This window comes from Clarias gariepinus, chromosome 1 (genome assembly GCF_024256425.1).
Source record: "Clarias gariepinus isolate MV-2021 ecotype Netherlands chromosome 1, CGAR_prim_01v2, whole genome shotgun sequence".
Lineage (NCBI taxonomy): Eukaryota > Metazoa > Chordata > Actinopteri > Siluriformes > Clariidae > Clarias > Clarias gariepinus.
Genome location: NC_071100.1, coordinates 1,592,338 through 1,615,818, shown reverse-complemented (window position 1 = coordinate 1,615,818; position 23,481 = coordinate 1,592,338). Strand labels below are relative to the sequence as shown.

Genomic DNA, 23,481 nt, shown 5'->3' with positions numbered 1-23,481 from the left:
CACTGAACCACTGTTACACAACGGTCAAGGACGGCTACAAGGCACAATCTTGTCCACCGTTTGGTAAATCCGACCACGCCGCCATCTTCCTCATGCCAAAATACAAACAAAGGCTGAAACAAGAAGTTCCGGTTCAGATGGAGGTCGCGCGCTGGACGGACCAATCGGTGGCCGCGTTACAGGACGCACTCGATGACGCAGACTGGGACATGTTCAGAAACAGCTCCGACGATGACGTCAGCGTGTTTACGGAAGCGGTTGTGGGATTCATCGGGAAACTAGCGGACGATACCATAAAAAAAAAGACTATTAAAACGTTTCCCAACCAGAAGCCGTGGGTGGATAAAATCATCCGCGACGCTCTGAGATCTCGCACCGCTGCCTACAACACGGGACTCGCGTCGGGGGACATGGAACCGTACAAGGTTGCGTCATACAGCGTCCGGAAGGCGGTAAAAGAGGCGAAGCAGCGCTACGGGAGAAAACTAGAGTCACAACTCCAACAGAATGACTCTAGGAGCCTGTGGCAGGAATTAAGGACAATAACGGGTTATAAAGCACCAACATCCGGTATGACGAACGCAGACGTGTCTCTGGCAGACGAGCTGAACACTTTCTATGCTCGCTTCGAGGCTGCAGCTAAAGACGCTAGCGATGCTAATGCTAGCGGCGCTAACGGCTGCAGACAGGAAGTCACTGCCAGCACCGGAAGCGCGTTCATCATCACCGAGCATGACGTGAGGAGAGCCTTCAAGAGAGTGAACACCAGAAAAGCAGCAGGACCAGACGGCATCTCAGGCCGTATTCTCAGAGCCTGCGCAGACCAGCTAGCACCTGTGTTCACTGAGATATTCAACATCTCTTTATCTCAGTCGGTGATCCCCACATGCTTCAAAGAGTCCATCATGGTTCCTGTCCCAAAGAAACCTCATCCTGCTTCCCTCAATGATTATCGCCCTGTAGCCCTCAGTAGTGATGAAGTGCTTTGAACGCCTGGTCAGAGACTTCATCATCTCTTCACTACCAGACACCTTAGACCCACTACAGTTCGCTTATCGTCCAAACCGTTCCACGGACGATGCAATCTCTCATCTTCTCCATACATCTCTCACTCACCTGGACACTCGGAGGGGGAATTATGTGAAAATGCTCTTCATCGACTACAGTTCTGCATTTAATACCATAATTCCCTCCACACTTACCACCAAGCTGGAGCACCTGGGACTCAGCTCATCAATGTGTCAGTGGATCTCCAATTTTCTGACTGGCAGACCACAGGCAGTAGGGATGGGCGGGCATGTCTCAGCCTCCCTCACTCTCAGCACTGGAGCCCCCCAGGGTTGTGTTCTGAGCCCCCTGCTGTACTCTCTGTACACCCACGACTGCGTGGCCACTACCAGCTCCACCACCATCATCAAGTTTGCTGACGACACTGTTGTGGTGGGCCTGATCACGAACAACGATGAGACGGCCTACCTGGAGGAGGTTGGAAATCTGGAGAACTGGTGCCAGAGAAACAATCTCCTCCTGAACGTCAGTAAGACAAAGGAGCTGATAGTGGACTTCAGTACAAAGCAGGTGAGGAACTACCAGACCCCCGTCATCAACAGGAGCCCAGTGGAGAGAGTGGACAGCTTCAGATACCTCGGTGTTCACATCACGCAGGACCTGGCATGGTCCTGTCACATCAACACCGTGGTAAAAAAGGCCCGGCAGCGTCTCTACCACCTCAGATGCTTGAGAAACTTTAGACTGCCCTCCAAGGTGCTTAGGAATTTCTACTCCTGCACCATAGAGAGCATCCTGACGGGAAATATCACGACCTGGTTCGGGAACAGCACCATGCAGGACAGAAGAGCTCTACAGAGGGTGGTGCGATCAGCTGAGCGCATCATCCGCATCGAGCTCCCTGACCTGCACTCGATCTACAGCAAGCGGTGCTTGACCAAGGCCAGGAAGATCGTGAAGGACCTCAGCCACCCCAATAACGGACTGTTTACTCTGTTGCGGTCTGGGAAGCGACTCCGCTCCTTGAAGGCCAACACAGAGAGACTGAGGAGGAGCTTTTTCCCGCAGGCGATAAGGTCTCTCAACCACAACCACACCACTATGCAGAACTAACACAATCTTTTCATAATTGATCAAATCTATCAATCTTTTTACAGCCATGAACACTATGGACATTTACACGCTCACCTTCCTTCATATCTACACTACATGTTGTACGTTTACATCCTGGACCATTGCACAAAGACACTTTAATAACTTTGCACACCTACCTTCACAACTACACTGCATGTTTACGTTTACATCCTGGACCAGTGCACAAAGTCACTTTAATAACCTCTGCACAAAGACACTTTAATAACCTCTGCACAAAGACACTTTGTTCTATGCATATTTGCACACCTAGTACAGTATATTTCAATTTGTACAGTATATTTCTATTTTTATGCACATCATATTTCTATTTTTATTTTAAGTTCTATTTTTCCTAGCACATTTCTATTTTTATTTTTAGTTCTATTTTTTTCCTAGTTTAATTTAATTTTTTTATTTAATTTCTATCGTATTCTTTTATTTATATTTATTTATTATTTGTAAACTTTAATTCTCTTTTAGGGTCAATGGCAGTCGTATAATGCATTTCACTACATTTCGTACTGTGTATGTTTGTGTATGTGACAAATAAAATTTGAATTTGAATTTGAACCACTAAAGCAGTCACTGCTCCACCTGGCGGGACTATACACCATTGCAACCAGATTATTAGAACAGTGCAAGTTTATGGGGCGGGGCTTCATTCACTGCAACATCATGGGAGATCAGGGTCCATATGTGGATTGGTCACGGAGACCCATTACAGATTGGGAAGGGTCCTGCCATGGAGCAGGCGCCTGTTTGAAAATGCTTTTACTGTTTATACAAACAATCAATAAGCAGTGCTTGACTTTCTGTTATTTAAATATTTATAGTGACAGGTTCAAGTCAACCCAGCTTTTTATTACAATACTACCAAAAATGAACAGAAGCAAGTTTGTCAATGTGAAAGTGCAACTGCACTAAAATTGACCCACTAGGGTTAGAGTTGGAACAGAGATTTTGTGTGTGTGTTTTCACCCAAGTCATGGCACAAGCCAGCAATCTGAACACAGAGGACATCTTGTTCGGTGATGCCGAGCTCGGGCTGTTTTCCCTGCAGACCTTTAATGAGATGTCCTGCTAAATACCCAACACTGAAAAACACACAAAAATCGCCATTAACATTTCATCAAATATATCTAGTACAACTGAGTGACTTCTTAATGACACTATTTTGTTCTGAAAACATGTGGGACATAATCACTCTCTCACTTGTTATAAATTTGAACAGTTGTTTAATAATTTGCTCTTAAAACTTTAAACTAGGTAAGCAATTAACAAACATTGCACTGAATTATTGTGTTGTCTGTGTATTTTTTTAGTGTCTGACTCTAAATAAAAGAACCTAATAATGGACACACACACACACACACCCTATGGAGTGTTCAAAGCGGTTGTGTGAAGCTCCAGGAAACACAAAGTACGCTCCTCCCAGCTGTTTAATGTTCCGCAGTCTCTGGAACTGAGGAGTGTCGATGATCTTCACCAGCAGGGGGTGCAGCTCAATGTGACCGTGGATCGGGTCATTAAATACCTGAGCAAGAGAAAGTACACTATCACTATCATTACTTCCCCTTATGTTTCTCTTTTAAATTCTTTATACAAGACTGTGAATAGCTGCTCAAACCCTACTACATTCATCTTCATGCACTTTATCACTAGACACTGCAATATGGTACCTTTTTTTTTGTTTTCTACTGCAACTAATACTTACATTAAGAGAATTAAACACAGGCATAGAGGCATAGCTTTAAATAGTGCAGTAATTATACAATAACACTGATTAGACAAATGTGCTTAATAATAAAACCCTTATTTTAAATTGAACACTACAGTACATAGTATATATAATAATGTTACGACTAGCATTGTGTCTGAAACAGAAGTTCCACTTCACATCCTTTAATGAAACGCTGCCTACTTTCATAGATTCTGTTAAGTCATGGAAAATAAAGAAAGATTGTGCAGATGTTTTTTGTATTTGTTTTAGTCACTGTACACATGGACCACACTGATTAGTGGAAAATAAGCCTTTGCTACTTGTATGAGTCAGACACTGTTTAAAGGGATAAACATGGTTTGAGTAGAGGTGTTAGAATCATCTGCGTGACCCTGAATACAGGATAAAGCTGTATAGAAGATGAGTGAGAGTAAGAGTGTTAGAATCATGATTTGATTAAAAAAAAAACCCTGTGTATTTCGTGGAAGTTTAGAACTGACTGTAGGATACACACCTTAAGGAGAGTCTGATCATGGTGGCCTAAAGAAAGAAAATAACATTTGTGTTAAAATATTTCAGCTTTTCATGACCGCTGACATCATTACATCCCCACCTTCCTGTCAACCTCTTCTATCCTTAACAGTCATACAGATATTATAGAGATAACCATGTTATAAAAAAAAACTTTATAAATCTTGTCAGAATATAATTATTTACAAACAACATCTGAACATGCTGTTAGTGGGTAAGTAAATATGGTTATAAACAGGTTATGAAAATCCTTTGTTTTTTTGACAGGATGTAATTAATAACGGATGTGAATCAGTAAAGAGATATAAATGCAACGATTTACCGTCTTTCTGAGGGTTCGAGTCTTGCTTGTTCCTGTTCATATTTCTAAAATTCCTGTTCTAGAGAGCAGGACAGTGTTAGTCAGGAAATTAAAGTAAAAGACTTGAAAACTGGAGAGAGAAGATGAGTTTATGATAAAAGAAAGGGGATGGATCCAGTTGCGTAAATGCAAAATAATACATTTGCACTGTCTGAACTGGTTGGTAGGGCAAGTCAAATCAAGTCAAGTAGGCTTTAGTACATATTGAAAGAAAACAACATTCCTCCAGGACCAAGGTGTTACATACAACATAAATTAGTGAAGTAAATTAACAGAAACTAACTAGCTAACTAAGAAACCCAATTAACTTGCTAGACACAAGACAGATTGACATGACAGCATAAATCAACAACATAAATTAACAAAAAACTACACCCTAAAAAAATACTGCTGCTGGGTAAATATTTGACTAACTAAATGCTGGGCTGATTTAACCCAGATAAATGGGTTAAATATTCAACCCAAATGCTGGGTCATATTTAACTATAATGGTGGGTTAATTCTACCACATAAATTGGTCAAATGTTCTACCCAGATGTTGGTTCATTTAACTGTAATGTTGGGTTAATTCTCACAAATGTTATTATTATTTTCATGTTTTACAGTGAATCTGTAAAAAAAAAAAAAAAAAAAAAAAACTACCCATGTCTATTAAACAGTTAAATTACTTTGATATACTGGTCTATTACAAAAAAAAAAAAAAAACTTCCAAGTTTTTCAACCATACATACATGCAATTAACAACATCCTATTAATTGTTTATAGAAAAAACTATTATTTTTAAAAGCACAAGAACAAATAATCATCAGCGACATCATTACTATACTATCACTCATAAGGGCAGAATGGAGTAATAACACAAATAGACTGAGGCAGCTTCTACAGAGCAGGATCTCTGTGACATTAGATATCTTTTCTGCAGAACAAAACTATCCAGCCCTGGTCTCATTTTAACATGTACAAACACTGTCTATGACGTTTCAGGGAGGCCTCGCTATTTCATAGCAACATTACAGAAAGTCCTCTACACGAGCACACTGCTTTGGATAGTAAATGTCAAAAATATAAAATGCCTTGAAGCACACATCAACCGCCCCAAGTAGTGTGCATTGCTCCAGAGCCTGTCCCACCAGAATGACGAATGCCTGAGAGCAGCGCTGGTCATCATCTCCCAACGTCAGGATGTAGGGGTACGGCCTTGACCCTTCAGCCTGCTTGAGGTATTCCACCATGTTGGTGCCAACCTTAGAAAGAAAGAAATGAAAGAAAGTAAAAATTTTTTTGAATAGCAAAGATTAAACTAAATAAGACTATTAATTTAGTGTGTAATAGGATTGATACTAAATAAAAAATGACAAAGCTGTCAATTAAGATAGGGTATAGGTAACCTGAAACAAAAACATGGAGACAGCTACTACCAACAATAAAACAGCAAAATAAGCATGGCTTTTAGGATAAAGCTCCTAAATATTATTATTTTTGTTTATGTCAGACTAGTTGATCTTGTGGTCTGCGTTGATTTTAAGCTAATTACCGAAAAAAAATGTCATAGCTGGTGTCATACGGGCACATTACAATCACCAAAATATTAATACTTCCATCTAGTAGTTACCTGTACAGCTGTGGTACTTTTTCCTGTAGTTGGCGCGTTGACTGATAGTTAATTTAGCCTGAGTCACAAGCAGCTTTGGTTAAAGAGGGCTACCTGGTTAGCTTACATGAAATTACTGGTGATACATTTGCATAATTGCCAAAGGGGGAAAGGTGTAAAGTATTGTTATAACTCGAGGGAAACGCGGGAGAAATTTGACCGAGGAGTAAATTACTAGCTAGTGAAAATCGTGAGGGTTAGCAGGTGTGTATATTTGTGAGAGGGTCCGTGTTTTGTAACACCCCAGCATTTTATTGTCTTAAACAGTGAGATTATTAAAGTTCTAATGTTAATGTGGTTGCTAACGCTAGTACTACAGTTAACAGTTTAGCGTTCATCTATCACTTCACCATCTTCGTTCACTCTGCAAACATTTTACAGAGAAAGCTAAAAAGCTCAGACATCTTAGCTGTTTCTTTCATACACAGGTGGAGATCTTTAGCTAACTATAGCAGCTATTGTCAGCTAAATTATCTTACCTCAGACCAGCCTGAAAGGATGTGATTATGTAATAAATGTTACATATAGTAATAATTTTTCAGTCATATGTGACTTAAGTGAGTGAACATGTGTATACAGACCTTGTATTTAACGTAATTTTTCCTTAAATGCACGGGGGGATGAACCATCATCAGCGCTCAAACGAGAAAACACGAAGCTGACAGCCGCTGAATACCCCGGTGAACTTTGGGGGAGGGGCCAAGCAAACTTCAACCCAGCAGCTGGGTTACACAAAAACTACCCAACTCTCTGTAAATAACCCCCCCCAAAAAAAGACCCAACAGAGGCAACCCAGCATTTGGGAAGAAAAAACAACCCAGCGTTTTTTTAGTGTGTAACTAGCTAACTTAGAGACCTAATTACTGTAGCTGGCTAGCTGGGACGAGACATTAAAATTTTAAAAAGGACCAGAAAAAGCCCACTCACTACATTTAGGTATTTGGCAGATGCTCTTATCCAGAACAACTAATAAAAGTTCTTCGAAGTTTCCATCATTAGATAGATCCTTACACTGGGTTACTAAGTTACTAACAATAAAAGCCTACACTGTTGGAAATAAGTCAAACCCTTGTGGGGAGTGTTTTTTTTCTGGGAGGGTGGAGAGAAATAAACCCTACCACTACACATAAAAGGTATAATTGTGGATAGAGTCAACAACTCCATGTTTCTTAGTGTGCACATGCCACAGGACCTCTTCTGTCCCCTTATGACAATAGAAATTTAATAGAAATTCACTTGACTGAAGTTCAGCTAAAGGGTCATTTTGCAATCGAAATGTCTTGTACAGTGATACCGAGCTTGGGCTGTTTTTTCTTCAGACCTTTAAAGAGATATGCTGCTAAAGCCTGCTAAGCCACATAGAAAAACACACAAACATTAAAATGAAAATTTTATCAAATATTTACAGTGCAAATAAAAAACACAGCCATATAAAACACCCACGCACATGGATCGAGTCATTAAACACCTGAGCAAGACAATGTACACTGTCCCTTTTATTATTTAATGATTATTTAAGCTCATGACTCACTTTCAGATGAACATGCTCCTGTTGGATAATACATGGCATCCCTCACCCATAATTAAGCTATAGGGACTAAAGGTAAATGTGACTTTACTTCTACCAGAATAATTTTCTGGTATGATTCTAGTATTTCCCTCAAGTATTACTTTTAATCTACTGATCCTGAACCATCTTCATCCTCATCATGCTTTATCATCATGAAGTATTTGGTATACCCGGAATTTATACAAGATGTGACATGCTAGTGCTGTGTCAAGAATTTTCAAATCCTAAGTCAGTCCACACCACGTGATAACAGGTGATTTTGGTATTGGACAAAGTGTCTAATGCAAGAAAACGTGTGTAGTGTTTCGCAATAATTTTTTTTTTTTTTTTTTTTTACAAATTTGTGAACAAAGTGCAAACAAGTGCAAACAAGAAGTTTAAGCATTGAGCTTTTGGTCTAAGCATTTGCTTATTAGAGATTGGAAAAACACTGTTGTCAACTTTTTTGGAAAACAGACAATATAATTAACTTTACTGAAACACAAGTACTATTAAATGTTGAAAATGGTAATGAATTAAATGTTTAAAACTAATATATATATATAGTTTATATTTAAACATTGTCCCTGATGAACATGCTGAGGACGACAGCGACAGTGGCAATAAAAAACTCCCTGAGATAATAGGAAGAAACCTTGAGGGGAACCAGAAAACCAGAAGGATAGCAGGGATTGATTTGCACTCAGACTGTGTGTGAGGGGGCTGGAAGTTCAGTATAATAGAAAATGTATTTAAGTTGATATAGAGTCCAGTTCATTATTGGAGGCTCAGGTAGACTGTAGGAAACTCCAGACCCGAAATATCAAGTCCCCCAGTCACCACACTCACACCACACTCATTCCAAGCAGAACACTCAGGACATCCATGCGATGCAAACTCCAACCAGAAGCGAGACACCAGGATGAGTCAGACAGTTTCAGAGGGGGTCTGGGTCACTGGCAGCTCTGGAGCAACATGTATAGCTGACAGGGAGAGGGGGGGAGAGAGAGAGAGAGAGAGATAATAGGAGAGAAAGCAAAAGAGTGGGAGAGATAACAGTTAGATATGGTCACAGTCTCACAATGTACAGTATAAAGTGAATGTATATTTAGTGCAGAGTGCAAGCAGGGACTCTGGCAGGACTAACTATGACATCATAACTAAAAGGGAGAGCCAGAAGGAAACACATACTGTACATGAGGGCTCCTTGAGATGACCATATTGTATTGGGTAACACACTTACTTTTTTTTGTAATCATGCACATTTCACAACGTGAGTAAAAGAGTAAATGCACTCCTGTTTAATTTGTCATCCTTGGTCTGTTTCACAACCTATCACAATTGTCTCAAACCAAAATGTTTTTCATCCTATTTAATATCAAGCACGTAACAGGTACTTATATGCATTTGAAACCTTAGAGTTAAATGATGTGCACCTTTCCTGTGCACTGCTGCTTTCAATTCCCAACAGTACTGTTTGCCACTATCACTATGGTTCCTGGATCCACCCAGTTGTCTGCAGTATAAAAGTGCCAGGGAGTTACGAAGCCTGTGTGTTTACTGTGTGCACGCTGATCTTTCCTCTCCAAGTTTTGTGTGCGTGCAGCTAATCTCCAGAACCATAATTTCAGCAATATGACAAGCCAGAAGCAAATTGGTGAGGATGGGTCATGTCATGAAATCTTTAACAGCAGCTGAATTTTCTTTAGCATAAATAAAGTATCTATCTATCTAATTATCTATCTATCTATCTATCTATCTATCTGTGTCTAATTACTGTACATCTTGTTAAAAATGGGTTAAATCATTGCTTAGTGTATAAATTCAATTTTCTTTCCTTCTAAGCATGGGTTAAATTAAAATATTATCGGCTGATTCTACTGATTCAAATTGTTGGATCAAATAAGTTGCTCCAAATTGTCATACCAACAAATATCAATAATGTACGGAGCCCTGGTAGTCACCTAGAGGAGAAAAAATTAAAAAATTCAAATCTGTGGCAACAGTTTTGTAATTTGTGCCCTCAGTTTAATAATCCGTTCCCACAATTTCTTAAACTGCTCCTTCAGTTTACTTATCCGTGCACTCAGATTTTTTAATCCGTACCCACAAATTTATAATTCTGTGCGCACGCTTTTGCAATCTGTTCCCACAGGTTTGTACACAGACTCCTTTTAGAAGAACAGGAAGCTCCTCGCTACGTGTAAATGAATCTTATTACATATTGTTTTATTGTGGATTATTAAGTGTAATACATCAAACTCTCTTACAGCATGCTTACAGTGATTCTCTAGATATCCATTGTAGCAGCTTTGAGGTAATAAGAATGATTTGCATTAAAATATTGTGATAATTTGTGATAATCAGCACGTTACAATTATTGTCATTATTTAATAAACCTGGCATTGTGTATTGTAACCAACTGTTTATTAATGTCAAGAACTAACCTGGAGTGACCAGAAGACGTAGCTTTAGCGGTTAGCCCTTTGTTGCGTGAATGGTAAACCCAAACGCGGAAGAACACAAGTAGGCAGGATAATCACGCTATTTGATCTAAGGACTCTCACGAATGGGGAGTAAGGGAAAGACACAATCTAACCCGCGTCCTATGAATACACACTCGATCAGGATTTTAAACCAAGAAGGTGAGTACTCCAGAATTCCGACGTGGCATCGACGACTCAATGACTGAGCGAGGTGCTATGGTTTGTTTACCTCTTTTATACTTCCTGGTTCGCGACCGCTTAACTTCCGGGTCCTAGTGCTGGTCGCGTTCCGAGTGTGCATGACAGTTAATTGCTTTCTTTCTCTTTAAGAATTCTTTTGGATAAAAACTAATTCTAAATGCATAGCCTAAATGTAACAAAATGCCTACTAGCAGTAATTGTAGTAGTAGTAATTATTATTATTGTTATTATTATTATTATAACTATAGCATACAAAATAATTAATAAATGCTTAATTTATAAATAACCTATTGTGGCGTGGGCGGTGCGGCGGCTGACGACCAGCATGCCTTGCGGGGATGTCGGTGTGTTCACCATGATGGGGAAAGGTGTTTGGGTTGGTGACTTCGGCCCTGTTTGTGTGAGGGGCGTGTGACGTGTGAAATGTGCTCCAGTTTAAGCTAGTGCTGAATTGGATGTAGGCTCCTGAGTGAAGGTGCTGCTCATGCCTTACATGCTGGTGCTTAATAAAGTACTCCCAGCCATTGCATTGGGTAGCAAATAAGCTCACTCGTCTCTCCAGCATTCTTCTCGGCGTAAAAACGCTACATTGGTGTCAGAAGTGGGATGGAGAATAACGGGTTCGAGCGCACAAAGGAGGACCTTCTAAAAATCCAAGCGGGCCGCCGAGTAGCGGAGCGACTACTCGCGCTAAAGAAGCGTTTTTCCGGCGGAGCTAGCGCGAGCACACCACGTCAACCAACACGGAGCGGGAAGCAGAAAATCCCGGCGCTGGATCTCGGGGCGGAGGCTGGCATTGCGCAAGCGCCGGAGCAAAATACAGCTCCGTGCGCTGTTAGCCGGCAAAGCGAACTGCCGCTGCGCGAGGCCGAGCGCGCTGAGCCCATATTGGCGGCACATCGCGGCGGAAGAGCCGAGCGACCGCCCGCAGCTCAGTGGCGTTCGGTTCGTGAACCTAGCCGGGGACAGGGCTACCCGTCGCGGCTAGGCAACGAGCAGCTCTCCGACGTTTCGCGGCGAGGCGACGGCGCGGGTGACCGTAAGGAGGCGCTGTGCGAGGTCGAGCGCGCTGAGCCCATAATGGCGGCACATCACGGCGAAAGAGCCGAGCGACCGCCCGCAGCTCAGTGGCGCTTGGTAGGTGAACCTAGCCGGGGACAGGGCTACCCGTCGCGGCTAGGCCTCGACACCGCTTTCGAGATTCCGCGACGACGCCGAGGCCAGGGACCGCCGGACTACCGCTGCAACGTTCTCAGGCCTGAGGGACAGCCGGACTACCGCTTTAACATTCTCAGGCCTGAGGGACAGCGTACACCAGCAGCCGCTAACCTAGCGCCGGGTGGACGGTTGGGGAGCCCCGCGGGGCTTTACATCGACTGTGTGCCGGACGGCGTCTTACTGCGGGCGCTCGTGGACACCGGCTCCACTGTTTCCCACGGGTTGTGGAACTGTGAACCGCTCATCGCCAGGCAGAAGGGGCGAATGGGCGTGGACACTCACAGCCAGCTCGGCTCTCCGATGTCATCTACCGGGTGCGGTTGGCAGGGCGGGCACGAGTTTTGCCCCACCGGGACCGTCCTGCGCCTCCACAGCCGCACGCCGGGGAACCATCAAACTCTGGAGGCCGGACCGCCTCAGGACTACATTCGCGTTCACTCCTCACCTGCCAAAGGACGCCGGCGTTCCCACCGCCAGCGCCGACCGCCTCCACGCCTCCGAAACGGAGTTCGTCATGGTGACCAGGGACGGTCACAGCTCGGGTGGGGGCAGTGTGGCGTGGGCGGTGCGGCGGCTGACGACCAGCATGCCTTACGGGGATGTCGGTGTGTTCACCATGATGGGGAAAGGTGTTTGGGTTGGTGACTTCGGCCCTGTTTGTGTGAGGGGCGTGTGACGTGTGAAATGTGCTCCAGTTTAAGCTAGTGCTGAATTGGATGTAGGCTCCTGAGTGAAGGTGCTGCTCATGCCTTACATGCTGGTGCTTAATAAAGTACTCCCAGCCATTGCATTGGGTAGCAAATAAGCTCACTCGTCTCTCCAGCATTCTTCTCGGCGTAAAAACGCTACACTATTATAGTTTTGGAAATGTGTTTTTCCGACTTTAAAAGGTAAAAGTAAATAAGTCAATTCAGCATCTTATGGTTTATATACACCATACGAATTGCTGCCCAATGACAGTCTCTGTCTACCCTTAGGCTTCCATCCACCTTGAGCTTACTTTTTCCTCACCCTATAGGATAGACAGATTTGGACTAATTTTCAGGTTATTTATAAATAAAGCATTTCTGAATTAATTTATAATAAGTGTACTTCAATGTAATCTTTTATAATTATAAAATAAAAATAATTATTATTAATATTTAATAAACCCGGATTTGTGTTTTATGACAGACTGTTGACTAACTGCTTTCTTCCTCATTTAATAATAATCTCAATAATAATAATAACAACAATAATAATTATAATAATGTACTGATTATCACAAGATTTTAATGCAAATCATTCTTATTAAATCACAGTATTCTACCTCAAAGCTGCTACAATTGATAGCTAGAGAATAACTGTAAGCATGCTGTAAGACAGTTCGGTGTATTACACTTAACAATCCATAATAAATAGGATAATAAGATCCATTAACACGTAGTGGGAAGCTTCCTGTTCTTCTAAAAGAAGGCTGTATACAAGCCTGTGGGAACAGATTGCAAAAGCGTGTGCACAGAATTATAAATTTGTGGGTACGGATTACAAAATCTGAGTGCACGGATAAGTAAACTGAGGGAACAGTTTAAGAAGTTGTTGGAACGGATTATTAAACTGAGGGCACAAATTACAAAACTGTTGCCACAGATTGTTTTTTTTTTCTCCTCTAGGTGACTTCCAGGGCTCCGTAATAATGCCTTCACGTCTTTTATAAATAAATAAAATAAAACTTGAAACTTGAAACTAAAGTGTTCAGCCTGTCAGAAACTTGGAATGTCTGTTTATATGGATCCAAAATATTTGAGCACAAATGTTATTTTCTTTCTTTAGGAGACGATGATCAGATTCTCCCCAAGGTGTGTATCCTAGTCAGTTCTAACCTACACATGTCTTTATCAAATCACAATTCTCAAACTATCCCTCTTAAGAGGGTCCTGATTGTCCTGTTTGATCATTTTCCATTCTTAACAGAGCCTGTGGAAGTAATCAGAGTTTCATTAAAGTGGTTGTGAAATGGAAATGCTGTTTTCAACCACTTTGTATGTTACTGAGTGATTTGAGATATATGTATTATTATAAATCACATTTGTTTAATCAATGTTCTTGAAAAATCACTGATCTGCACTGTTTCTTTTACTATGTTACCTGAGATGACAAGATGTTGCCAACTGTTTTCTTGCAGTCAAATTTCTCCTGATTTTATTGGATAGTAATGAGTAATGTTTAATGTGCTAAGGGGGAATGTAGAGAAGTAAAAGTACACTCCAGAAATTATTTCCAGAAACTGTAGTGGGGTGAAAGTTGACAGAATTACAAAGTAAAGTACTGATGTGAAAATTCTAATTGGTTTATATTAACATTTACATCTACACAAAACTTCAAAAGGCATAAGGCTCAGGTCACTTTGTTGTGAATGCTCTCTCTCTCTCTCTCTCTCTCTTTCTCTCTTCCTCTGTCTGTCTCAGGCAGGTTTCTGATGTTCTGGAGGAGGCATTCATTAGCCTTTATCTTCCCCTGTTGTATATAGTATATTATAGGACACAGCTGGTCAGGTGGAAACTGGCCAAATTATCAAAATGTTGAGGAAATATAACATTGGCCCCAAGTGGTTGGGCTAAAATAGTAGATTCTGATACTGAGAGTGTGGAGTGCAGAGTGGAGATTCCCTGTAGCTTAATGATGGGTTAGAGGATGTCATGTATCCACCAGCAGCATTATCATCTGAAAGTGAGTTAGATGCTTATATAATAATAATGACAATGCACTTTCTCTTGCTCAGGTGTTTAATGACCCGATCCATGGTCACATTGAGCTGCACCCTCTGCTGGTGAGGATCATCGACACTCCTCAGTTCCAGAGACTGCGGAACATTAAACAGCTGGGAGGAGCGTACTTTGTGTTTCCTGGAGCTTCACACAACCGCTTTGAACACTCCATAGGGTGTGTATATGTGTGTGTGTGTGTGTGTGTGTGTGTGTGTGTGTTCGCACGTATGTCCATTGATCATCAAGATGGCGCCAGTGAGATGGGCTGCCGTCACGACTGTTCCGACCAACTTTTGTTTTTGTTTTTTAGGTTAGTTTTCAGTGTTTTAAAATCGGCAAAATCATCACCATTAAGTACATTAGGTATGATAGAGACACTCTTGTTTCTATTGGTGTACAATGTACTCACAATTCCAAGCTTGTGCCATGACTTGGGTGAACACACACACACACACACACAATTTATGTTCTTAAATTTTGCTTTAACCCTCACACTGCCAAATCTGCTTCTTTTCATTTTTGGTTGTGTTGCAATTAAAAATGACGAGGTGGATTTAGTGTAAAACATTACTGGTTATGTCAAAGTGTTACTATAAATATTCATGTAACAGATAGTCAAGGACTTCTTATAGCATAGAAGAGAAAAAGCATAGTAGTTGGCAATATATTTTAAGGTGTAAGGAGGGATCTGTGATCACTTTGCATTAAAAACACACACATAATCACTGTATTTTGACAGAAAAACAAGAAATACTTTTTCACATTTATCTAAAGGTCATGGTCCATTCTCTCATCTGTTTGTTGGCTTGTTTATTCCAAAAGCATGTCCTGGTTCCAAGTGGAAGGTAAGGTCTAAAGAGTGTAAACACCAAATCAGGCCATCATCCCTGCTTCTCTGGCTAGACCCAGCTAAAACAAATTTTTATTTTGTTTTTAAATATTGGTCATGGTAGAAAACATTAAATGATAATAATTATGGAAAACCTATAAAGTAAGTAGCCCACGCACAATGTATTACAAGTTCTTCATGTTGGGTCACATCTCTTTTCCTGCAGCACGAGACTGCATCAGTGGAAATGTTTGACCATTAGGTGAAGGAGAATAATCTGAAGTCTGTGATGAGAAATCATGGTCACACTGCCACCGATCTTAAATTTATCAAAGAACAAATCGCAGGACCACTGGTCCCTGCTGCCTCACGAAATAAAGTTTAATCTCTTTTTTCATTAGTGGAACTACAAAGACAGACCTAAAAAAAAAACTATTCCTGTACGAGATTGTGGCAAATAAGAGGATTGGTATTGATGTGGACAAGTGGGATTATTTTGCCAGGTGAGTCTGTCAATAAAGTCAGCTTACTGGAAAGATCCAGTCTTTATGCTTCCTAGCCAACTGAAGCCTTTTTTTCTAATGAGTCTCACTCACAAATGGTTTTCTTATGGACGTGTGTGTGTGTGTGTGTGTGTGTGTGTGTGTGTGTGTGTGTGTAAATGCTTTTAATTTCACTGTTAAATATTGCCCTGGTTTTTACTGTCTGTTTTTTACCATACAACTTACTTTATCATTTACATTATGTCGTGCCATTAACAGCAGCACACACATAGGTCATTTTTTCAAATTCAAATTTTATTTGTCATATACACAGTCATACACAGTACAATATGCAGTAAAAAATTTTAACTCAACTCAGCTAAATCATGACTGAACTGAGATTTCTGTGAATCTGAGTTAAATTTGGCCTGATTACTGCCAGACTTGTTGAATAAAGAAATCACTTAAACCGAACCTGTCTGATAAAGTAAAGCATGCTAAAAGAGCTAAATGAACTAATGAAAGTCTGGAAAGCTTCTAAGGCTTTGGAACTCCAAAATTACTCCAGGGGATCATTTAAAGCACTGCAGGCCTCACCCACCTCAGTAAATCTCTTTGTTTATGATTCAAAAATAAGATTTCCAAGGTAAAAGCCACTGCTGACCAAAAAGAACACAAAGACTTGTCTCACATTTACCAAAAAGACATATTGATCATCGGCAAGAGTTTGGGGCAAATATCCTGTGGCCTGATGAGACAAAAGTCTTAAAGTCTCAAGTCTTTAAGACTTTTGGAAGGTGTGTGTCATGCTACATCTGGTGGTAAACTAACACAGCGTTTCATAAAAATAACAGTCCTAACCGTCAAACATGGTGGTGGTAGCTTAATGGTCTGGGTCTGCTTAGCAGCCTCAGGACCTGGACAACTTGCCATAATTGATGGAACCATGAATTCTGCACTCTACCAGAAAGTCCTGAAGAGGGATAAATCTGACTGAGATCCTTCAGCAGGTTGTTCAATCATGAAAACCCTCCAATGTGGCTGAACAACCACAATTCTGCAAAAAAGAGTGGGCCAAAATTCCTCCACAAAATTTCAAATTTCAGCGATGTGAAAGACTAATTAAATTTTTCTGCAATATTTCTTTTACTGCAATATATCTTTATTTTTACTTGTACAGTATATTTTACCAGTTAACTTTATTTTCTACCGTATTACCTTTTATTTATATTTATTTCTTATGTTTAAGCTTTTATTTTAAGGTCACTGGTAGTCGATAAAGCATTTCACTGCATATCGTACTGTGTATGACTGCGTGACAAGTAAAAATTTGAATTTGAATTTGAATTTGAAAAAAGAGTGGGCCAAAATTCCTCCACAGCAACGTAAAAGACTCACTACTTAATAGGTTTAGGGCATTAAATTTTTCACATAGGCCCAGGCAGGTTTGGATAGCTTTTTTCCAATAATAAATAAAATCAAAACTGCATTTAGTATTTATTTAGGTTATTTTTGAATATGGATCAAGAACGGAAAGGCCCCAATGAGACAGGGCCCAGAGTTGGCAGAGTTGGCAGTCCTGATTTAATGGATTCTAATAGTGCTGCTTTGAGACAATGACCATTGTTAAAAGCGCTATATAAATAAAATTGAATTGAATTAAAATTAAATTGTGTTTTTTCTTTTCTTTTGTGTCAGAACACTTATTTGGAGAGATCTCAGCCTCATCAGTGTATAGACTAATAACAAACACGCTGGACGCATTCATAAACAAGTGCCACAAGCAATATAGCAATATTCCTATATTCTATTATTTTTACATGCCCTTATTTGTACAGTTGTTAATTTTACTAGTTACATTTATTTTCCTTTGTATTTTATGTTATTTCTTTTATTAATATTTATTCCTTATATATTGTGGCGTGGGTGAGGTTTGACAGACGACCATCATGCTTTGCGGGAGGGGTTATGATGTGTTCACCGTGTTGGGGAAAGGTGTTTGGGGTAGTGACTTCGGCCAGGTTGTGTGTGTGTGTGGGTAGATGTCTGTTTAGTGACTGTGGAATGTGCGGTTGCTCAATAAAGTACTCCCAGCCATTTGCATTGGGCAGCCAGGAAGCTCACTTGTCTCTCCAGCATTCTTCGTAGCGGTAAAAACGCTACATTTGGTGTCAGAAGTGGGATGGAGAGTAACGGCTTAGAGCGCACCCCAGAGCAAGCTACAGCTCCGTGCGCCGTCAGCCGGCGAGGCGACCTGCAGCTGCACCTGCCGTCCTACAACGGCGCTGTCAAGCCCCACGCTTTCACCGCCCAGGTGGAGCTAGCCGCTGACTTCGCGGGCTGGTCCCCGGCGGAAACAGCCGTCCGGGTGGCCCTCTCGCTTGAGGGCGAAGCTCTCCGGGCGTTGGAAGACCTCCGGCCGGATGAGCGGAAGGACTGGGCGAAGTTGCGGGAGTCGCTACACTTCCGGTTCGGCGCGAATGACCGTAACGAGGCCGCGTGCGAGGAGCTGGCAACCCGCGTGCGGAGCGCCTCCGAGCCACTAGGGGCGTTCGCCATGGACCTGAGATTTCTCGCACGCCGGGGCTACCCTGAATTCGGGCCTGTCCAGCAGGAAGAGCTAGCACGGCGTGCGTTCCTGCGGGGAATTCGGCCGTCGCGGCTTCGCGAGCACATCCGGTTGGCGGCACCGGCTTCCCTGTTTGAGGCGCTGCGCGAAGCCGAGCGCGCAGAGCCCATCATGGCAGAACACCACGGCGAAAGAGCCGAGCGTTTTCCCGTGGCTCGGGGCCGCTTGGTAGGTGAACCTAGCCGGGGACAGGGCTACCCGTCGCGGCTAGGCCTCGACTCAGCCTCCGAGATTCCGCGACCACGCCGAGGCCAGGGACTGACGGATTACCGCTGCGACGTTCTCAGGCCTGAGGACAACGTACTCCAGCAGCCGTTAAAACTAGCCGAGGAGAAGCCGCCTCCTACAGCCGTCTTTGCTTCCCCAACGGCCGGGTTCAACTTCCGGTCAGGACGCGTAGGAAATCGCGCGGGTGTCTACGTGAACTGTGGCCTGGACAACGTTTCGCTGCGGGCGCTCGTGGACACTGGCTCTACGGTTTCGCTGCTGCGCTGGGGAGTATTAGATCAAGGCGAGTGCGGTTGTATGCTGCCGGACCCGGCTTTGAGCATTCGCACCGTATCGGGAAGTTATTTGAAGGTACGGGCCTGTCGCACGGTGCTAATACAAGTAGGTGCAATCATTCTTTCCCATCCGTTCTTTGTGGCAGACATCCAGGATGATTGTATCTTGGGTTTAGACATTTTGGAAAGGTGGGGTGCGGTACTGAATCTCGTGGACAGAACTCTGCGCGGTAAATTCGGGTTAGCCAGGTTGCTAGTGCCCAAAGCGCAGCCGGACGGGTTAGAAGCACGCACCAGGGGGGCGGAACTTCCGGTGGACGCGCCATGTAAACATCCGGTAGCCGACCGAGCTAGGATAATGGCCGAGCTAATGCAGCGTAGCAGTGTAGGGCTTAGCCAGTCACAGGCTGACAATGTGAAGTCCCTTTTGCACGAGTTCGCGGATATTTTCGCGGTAGATGAGCGCGAGTGCACACATACCAATCTGGTGCAGCACACGATCGATACGGGTAACGCAGCGCCTGTTCGGCTACATCCGAGATGCCTCCCGTTAGCTAAACGAGCTATCGCCGAGCAGAAGCTGCGCGAGATGGCCGACTCGGGCGTCATAGAGCCAGCGTCCGGACCGTGGTCGTCACCCGTTGTGCTCGTGCGTAAAAAGGACGAATCGTGGCGGTTTTGTGTGGACTACCGGCGGTTAAACGAGGTAACACGTAAAGATTCTTATCCGTTATCGTGGATAGATGACGCGCTGGAGCACGTTGCGGGCTCGGCGTGGTTTAGCTCGTTGGATTTGCGTAGCGGGTATTGGCAAGTAGAGCTCGCCCCGGAAGCACGACCAAAAACCGCGTTCTCGATCGGCCAAGGGTTATGGCAATTTCGGCACATGCCGTTCGGCCTCTGTAACGCGCCAGCGACGTTCGAACGGTTGATGGAGAAAGTGTTGACGGATATTCCTCGCAACCGTTGTGTCGTTTACCTGGACGATTTATTGGTGCACGGCAAGGAGTTTGAGGTCGCGCTAGCTAACTTGCGTGAAGTATTTTCGGCTATCCGGCGGGCGAATTTGCGGCTCAACCCCAAAAAGTGCCAGCTGTTGCGGCGGGAGACGGGTTTTCTAGGACACGTAATTAGTGCTAGAGGTATTGCCACCGATCCAGCAAAAATTGCGGCAGTGCAGAATTGGCCTGAACCGCTAAATGTGTCACAACTGCGCACCTTCCTCGGGTTAGCCTCTTATTATCGCCGGTTTGTGAAGGATTTTGCCACGATCGCCAGTCCGCTGCACGGGCTCACAAGAAAGAATCAGCCGTTTCGCTGGGACAGGGTGCACGCGCGTGCTTTTACTCGGTTACGGAAAGCTTTGGTCACGTCGCCCGTTCTCGGATATCCTGATACATCTCGTATGTTTATCCTCGACACGGACGCAAGCGATGTAGGGATGTCCACTCGCAGTTCAACCGACTAGTGTTGCGGGGAGGTTTACTCTACCGTCACTGGGAACGACCGTGCGGCGCTGGCGAATCTTTTCAGCTGCTGGTGCCGCGGAATCTGCGGTCACGAGTGTTGGGAATGGTACACGGACATGCGGGTGCGGGACACTTCAGAGTCAATAAAACGCTGCGGCGGTTGCGCGCTCGCTTCTACTGGCCGGGCTGCCACACGGATAGTGAACTCTTTGTGCACAGATGCGACATCTGCACGGCAAAGAAGGGACCTACCCAGCGCTCGCGGGCACCCCTGCAAGACTTTCGGGTGGGGGCACCTATGGAGCGTATGGGCGTGGACATTCTTGGGCCGTTTCCTATCTCCGATCGCGGGAACCGGTATGTGCTGGTGGCCATGGATTATTTCACCAAGTGGCCGGAGGCGTTTGCTGTCCCTGACCAGAGCGCTTCCACCACGGCTCGAGTGCTGGTGGATGAGGTGTTCTGCCGATTCGGCGCCCCGGAGCAGTTGCACAGCGATCAGGGGCGTAACTTTGAGGCGGAGGTGTTTGCGGCGGTGTGCAAGCGCCTCGGGGTGAAAAAGACCCGCACCACGCCCCTTCATCCGCAGAGTGACGGCCTCGTGGAACGCTTCAATCGCACGCTCACCACCCAACTCGCCGTGCTTACCAGTGACCGTCAAAAGGATTGGGACGAACATTTGCCTCTCGTGCTTTGGGCTTATCGCACAGCAGTGCAGGAGTCCTCACAGCTGACGCCAGCTGCGTTAATGTTCGGTCGCGAGTTGCGCACGCCCGTGGACCTTGTGTTCGGGTCCCCCCCACAAGTGGATTTACCCACGAAGCCGGGGTTGGATTATTTTATTGCACTGAAAGACAAACTGTTCCGTGTCCACGAGTTGGCACGTAGACACTTGGCGGACGCCGGTGTTAAACAGCGCCGCGTGTATGACACTCGCAGCCAGGGGCGAGACTTTGCTGCTGGGGAGCAGGTGTGGGTGTATTCCCCTGGAAGGAAAAGGGGGCTCTCGCCTAAGCTCATGTCTCACTGGGTGGGCCCCTGCACGGTCATTGCCCGGCTCTCCGATGTAGTCTACCGGGTGCGGTTGACAGGGCGGTCGCGAGTGGTCGTGCTCCACCGAGACCGTCTCGCTCCCTATCGGCCCAACGCCAGTGAAACATTGGACTCTGTGGAGGCCGGTCCGCCTCGGGAGGGGGGCTGCACCCCTCCTTCCCCCGCAGAAGGACTCCGGCGTTCACAACGCCAGCGCCGGCCACCGTCACGCCTCCAGGACTGAGTTCGCCATGGTGACCGGGGACGGTCACAGCTCGGGTGGGGACAGTGTGGCGTGGGTGGGGTTTGACAGACGACCATCATGCTTTGCGGGAGGGGTTATGATGTGTTCACCATGTTGGGGAAAGGTGTTTGGGGTAGTGACTTCGGCCAGGTTGTGTGTGTGTGTGGGTAGATGTCTGTTTAGTGACTGTGGAATGTGCGGTTGCTCAATAAAGTACTCCCAGCCATTTGCATTGGGCAGCCAGGAAGCTCACTTGTCTCTCCAGCATTCTTTGTAGCGGTAAAAACGCTACAATATAGTTTTTTTTCTTTTTCTTTTTAAGGTCACCGGCGGTCGTATAAGCATTTTACTGCATACGGTACTGTGTATGACTGTGTATGTGACAAATAAAATTTGAATTTGAATTATAGAAACAATTGAAATGAGGAAGAAAAAAGGGCACAGAGTGCACCTGCTTTGCATGTTTTTGTGTTTGCAGTTTCCTCATAGTGTAATGATGTTCCGGTTTGAATTTATTTAACATGTAACATGGGCACAGTGAAAGCCCTAGAGCACCAAGCTCCAAGAGCACAATGATGGCTCTTCCAGGACATCATAAAATAACCCAGAACATCATTTAAAGCACTGCAGGCCTCACCCGCCTCAGTTAAGCTCAGTGTTCATGATTCAACAATAAGAAAGTGACTGGGGAAAAAAAAGGCATCCATTGGAGAGTTCCAAGGTGAAAGCCACTGCTGACCAAAAAGAACACAAAGTCTTGTCTCACATTTACCAAAAAAACATATTGATCATTGCCAAGAGTTTTGGGCAAATATCCTGTGGCCTGATGAGACAAAAAAAAAGTCTCAAGTCTTTAAGACTTTTGGAAGGTGTGCGCCATGTTGCATCTGGTGTAAAACTAATACAGCGTTTCATAAAAATAACATCCTACAGTACCAACAGTAAAACATGGTGGTGGTAGCTTGATGGTCTGATTCTGCTTAGCAGCCTCAGGACCTGGACAACTTTCCATAATTGATGGAACCATGAATTCTGCACTCTACCAGAAAGTCCTGAAGAGGGATAAATCTGACTGAGATCAGGTTGTTCATTCATGAAAACCCTTCAATGTGGCTAAATGACCACAATTTTGCAAAAAAGTATGGTACCAAACAGGTACCAAAAAGGTACCAAACTTTTATCAGCACATCACCTGACCCACCAGGGGCGAAAGGACAATAGATCATTGTTACACAACGGTCAAGGACGGCTACAAGGCACAATCTCGCCCTCCGTTTGGTAAATCCGACCACGCCGCCATCTTCCTCATGCCACAATACAAACAAAGGCTGAAACAGGAAGTTCCGGTTCAAAAGGAGGTCGCGTGCTGGACGGACCAATCGGTTGCCACGTTACAGGACGCACTCAATGACGCAGACTGGGACATGTTCAGAAACAGCTCAGATTATGATGTCAGCGTGTTTACGGAAGCGGCTGTGGGATTCAAGCAGATGATATTGTGGAGAAAAAGACTATAAGAACGTTTCCCAACCAGAAGCCGTGGGTGGATAAAACCATCCGCGACGCTCTGAGATCTCGCACCGCTGCCTACAACACGGGACTCGCGTCGAGGGACATGGAACCGTACAAGGCTGCGTCATACAACGTCCGGGAGGCAGTGAAAGAGGCGAAGCAGTGCTACGGGAGA

At 44.1% G+C, this 23,481-nt stretch overlaps 1 protein-coding gene across 1 annotated transcript in view; it reads right to left on the bottom strand.

Moving 5' to 3' along the window:
• Nucleotides 1-3,880, bottom strand: part of LOC128534149 (deoxynucleoside triphosphate triphosphohydrolase SAMHD1-like) — a 53,749-nt gene extending 49,869 nt beyond the window's left edge. The window contains exons 1-3 of the mRNA XM_053508487.1: nt 3,857-3,880; nt 3,516-3,727; nt 3,121-3,236 (exon numbers count right to left, since the gene is read on the bottom strand). Coding sequence (XP_053364462.1) covers nt 3,121-3,236; nt 3,516-3,727; nt 3,857-3,880 — 352 coding nt within the window. The remainder of the gene's footprint in view (nt 1-3,120; nt 3,237-3,515; nt 3,728-3,856) is intronic.
• Nucleotides 3,881-23,481: the final 19,601 nt, after the last annotated feature.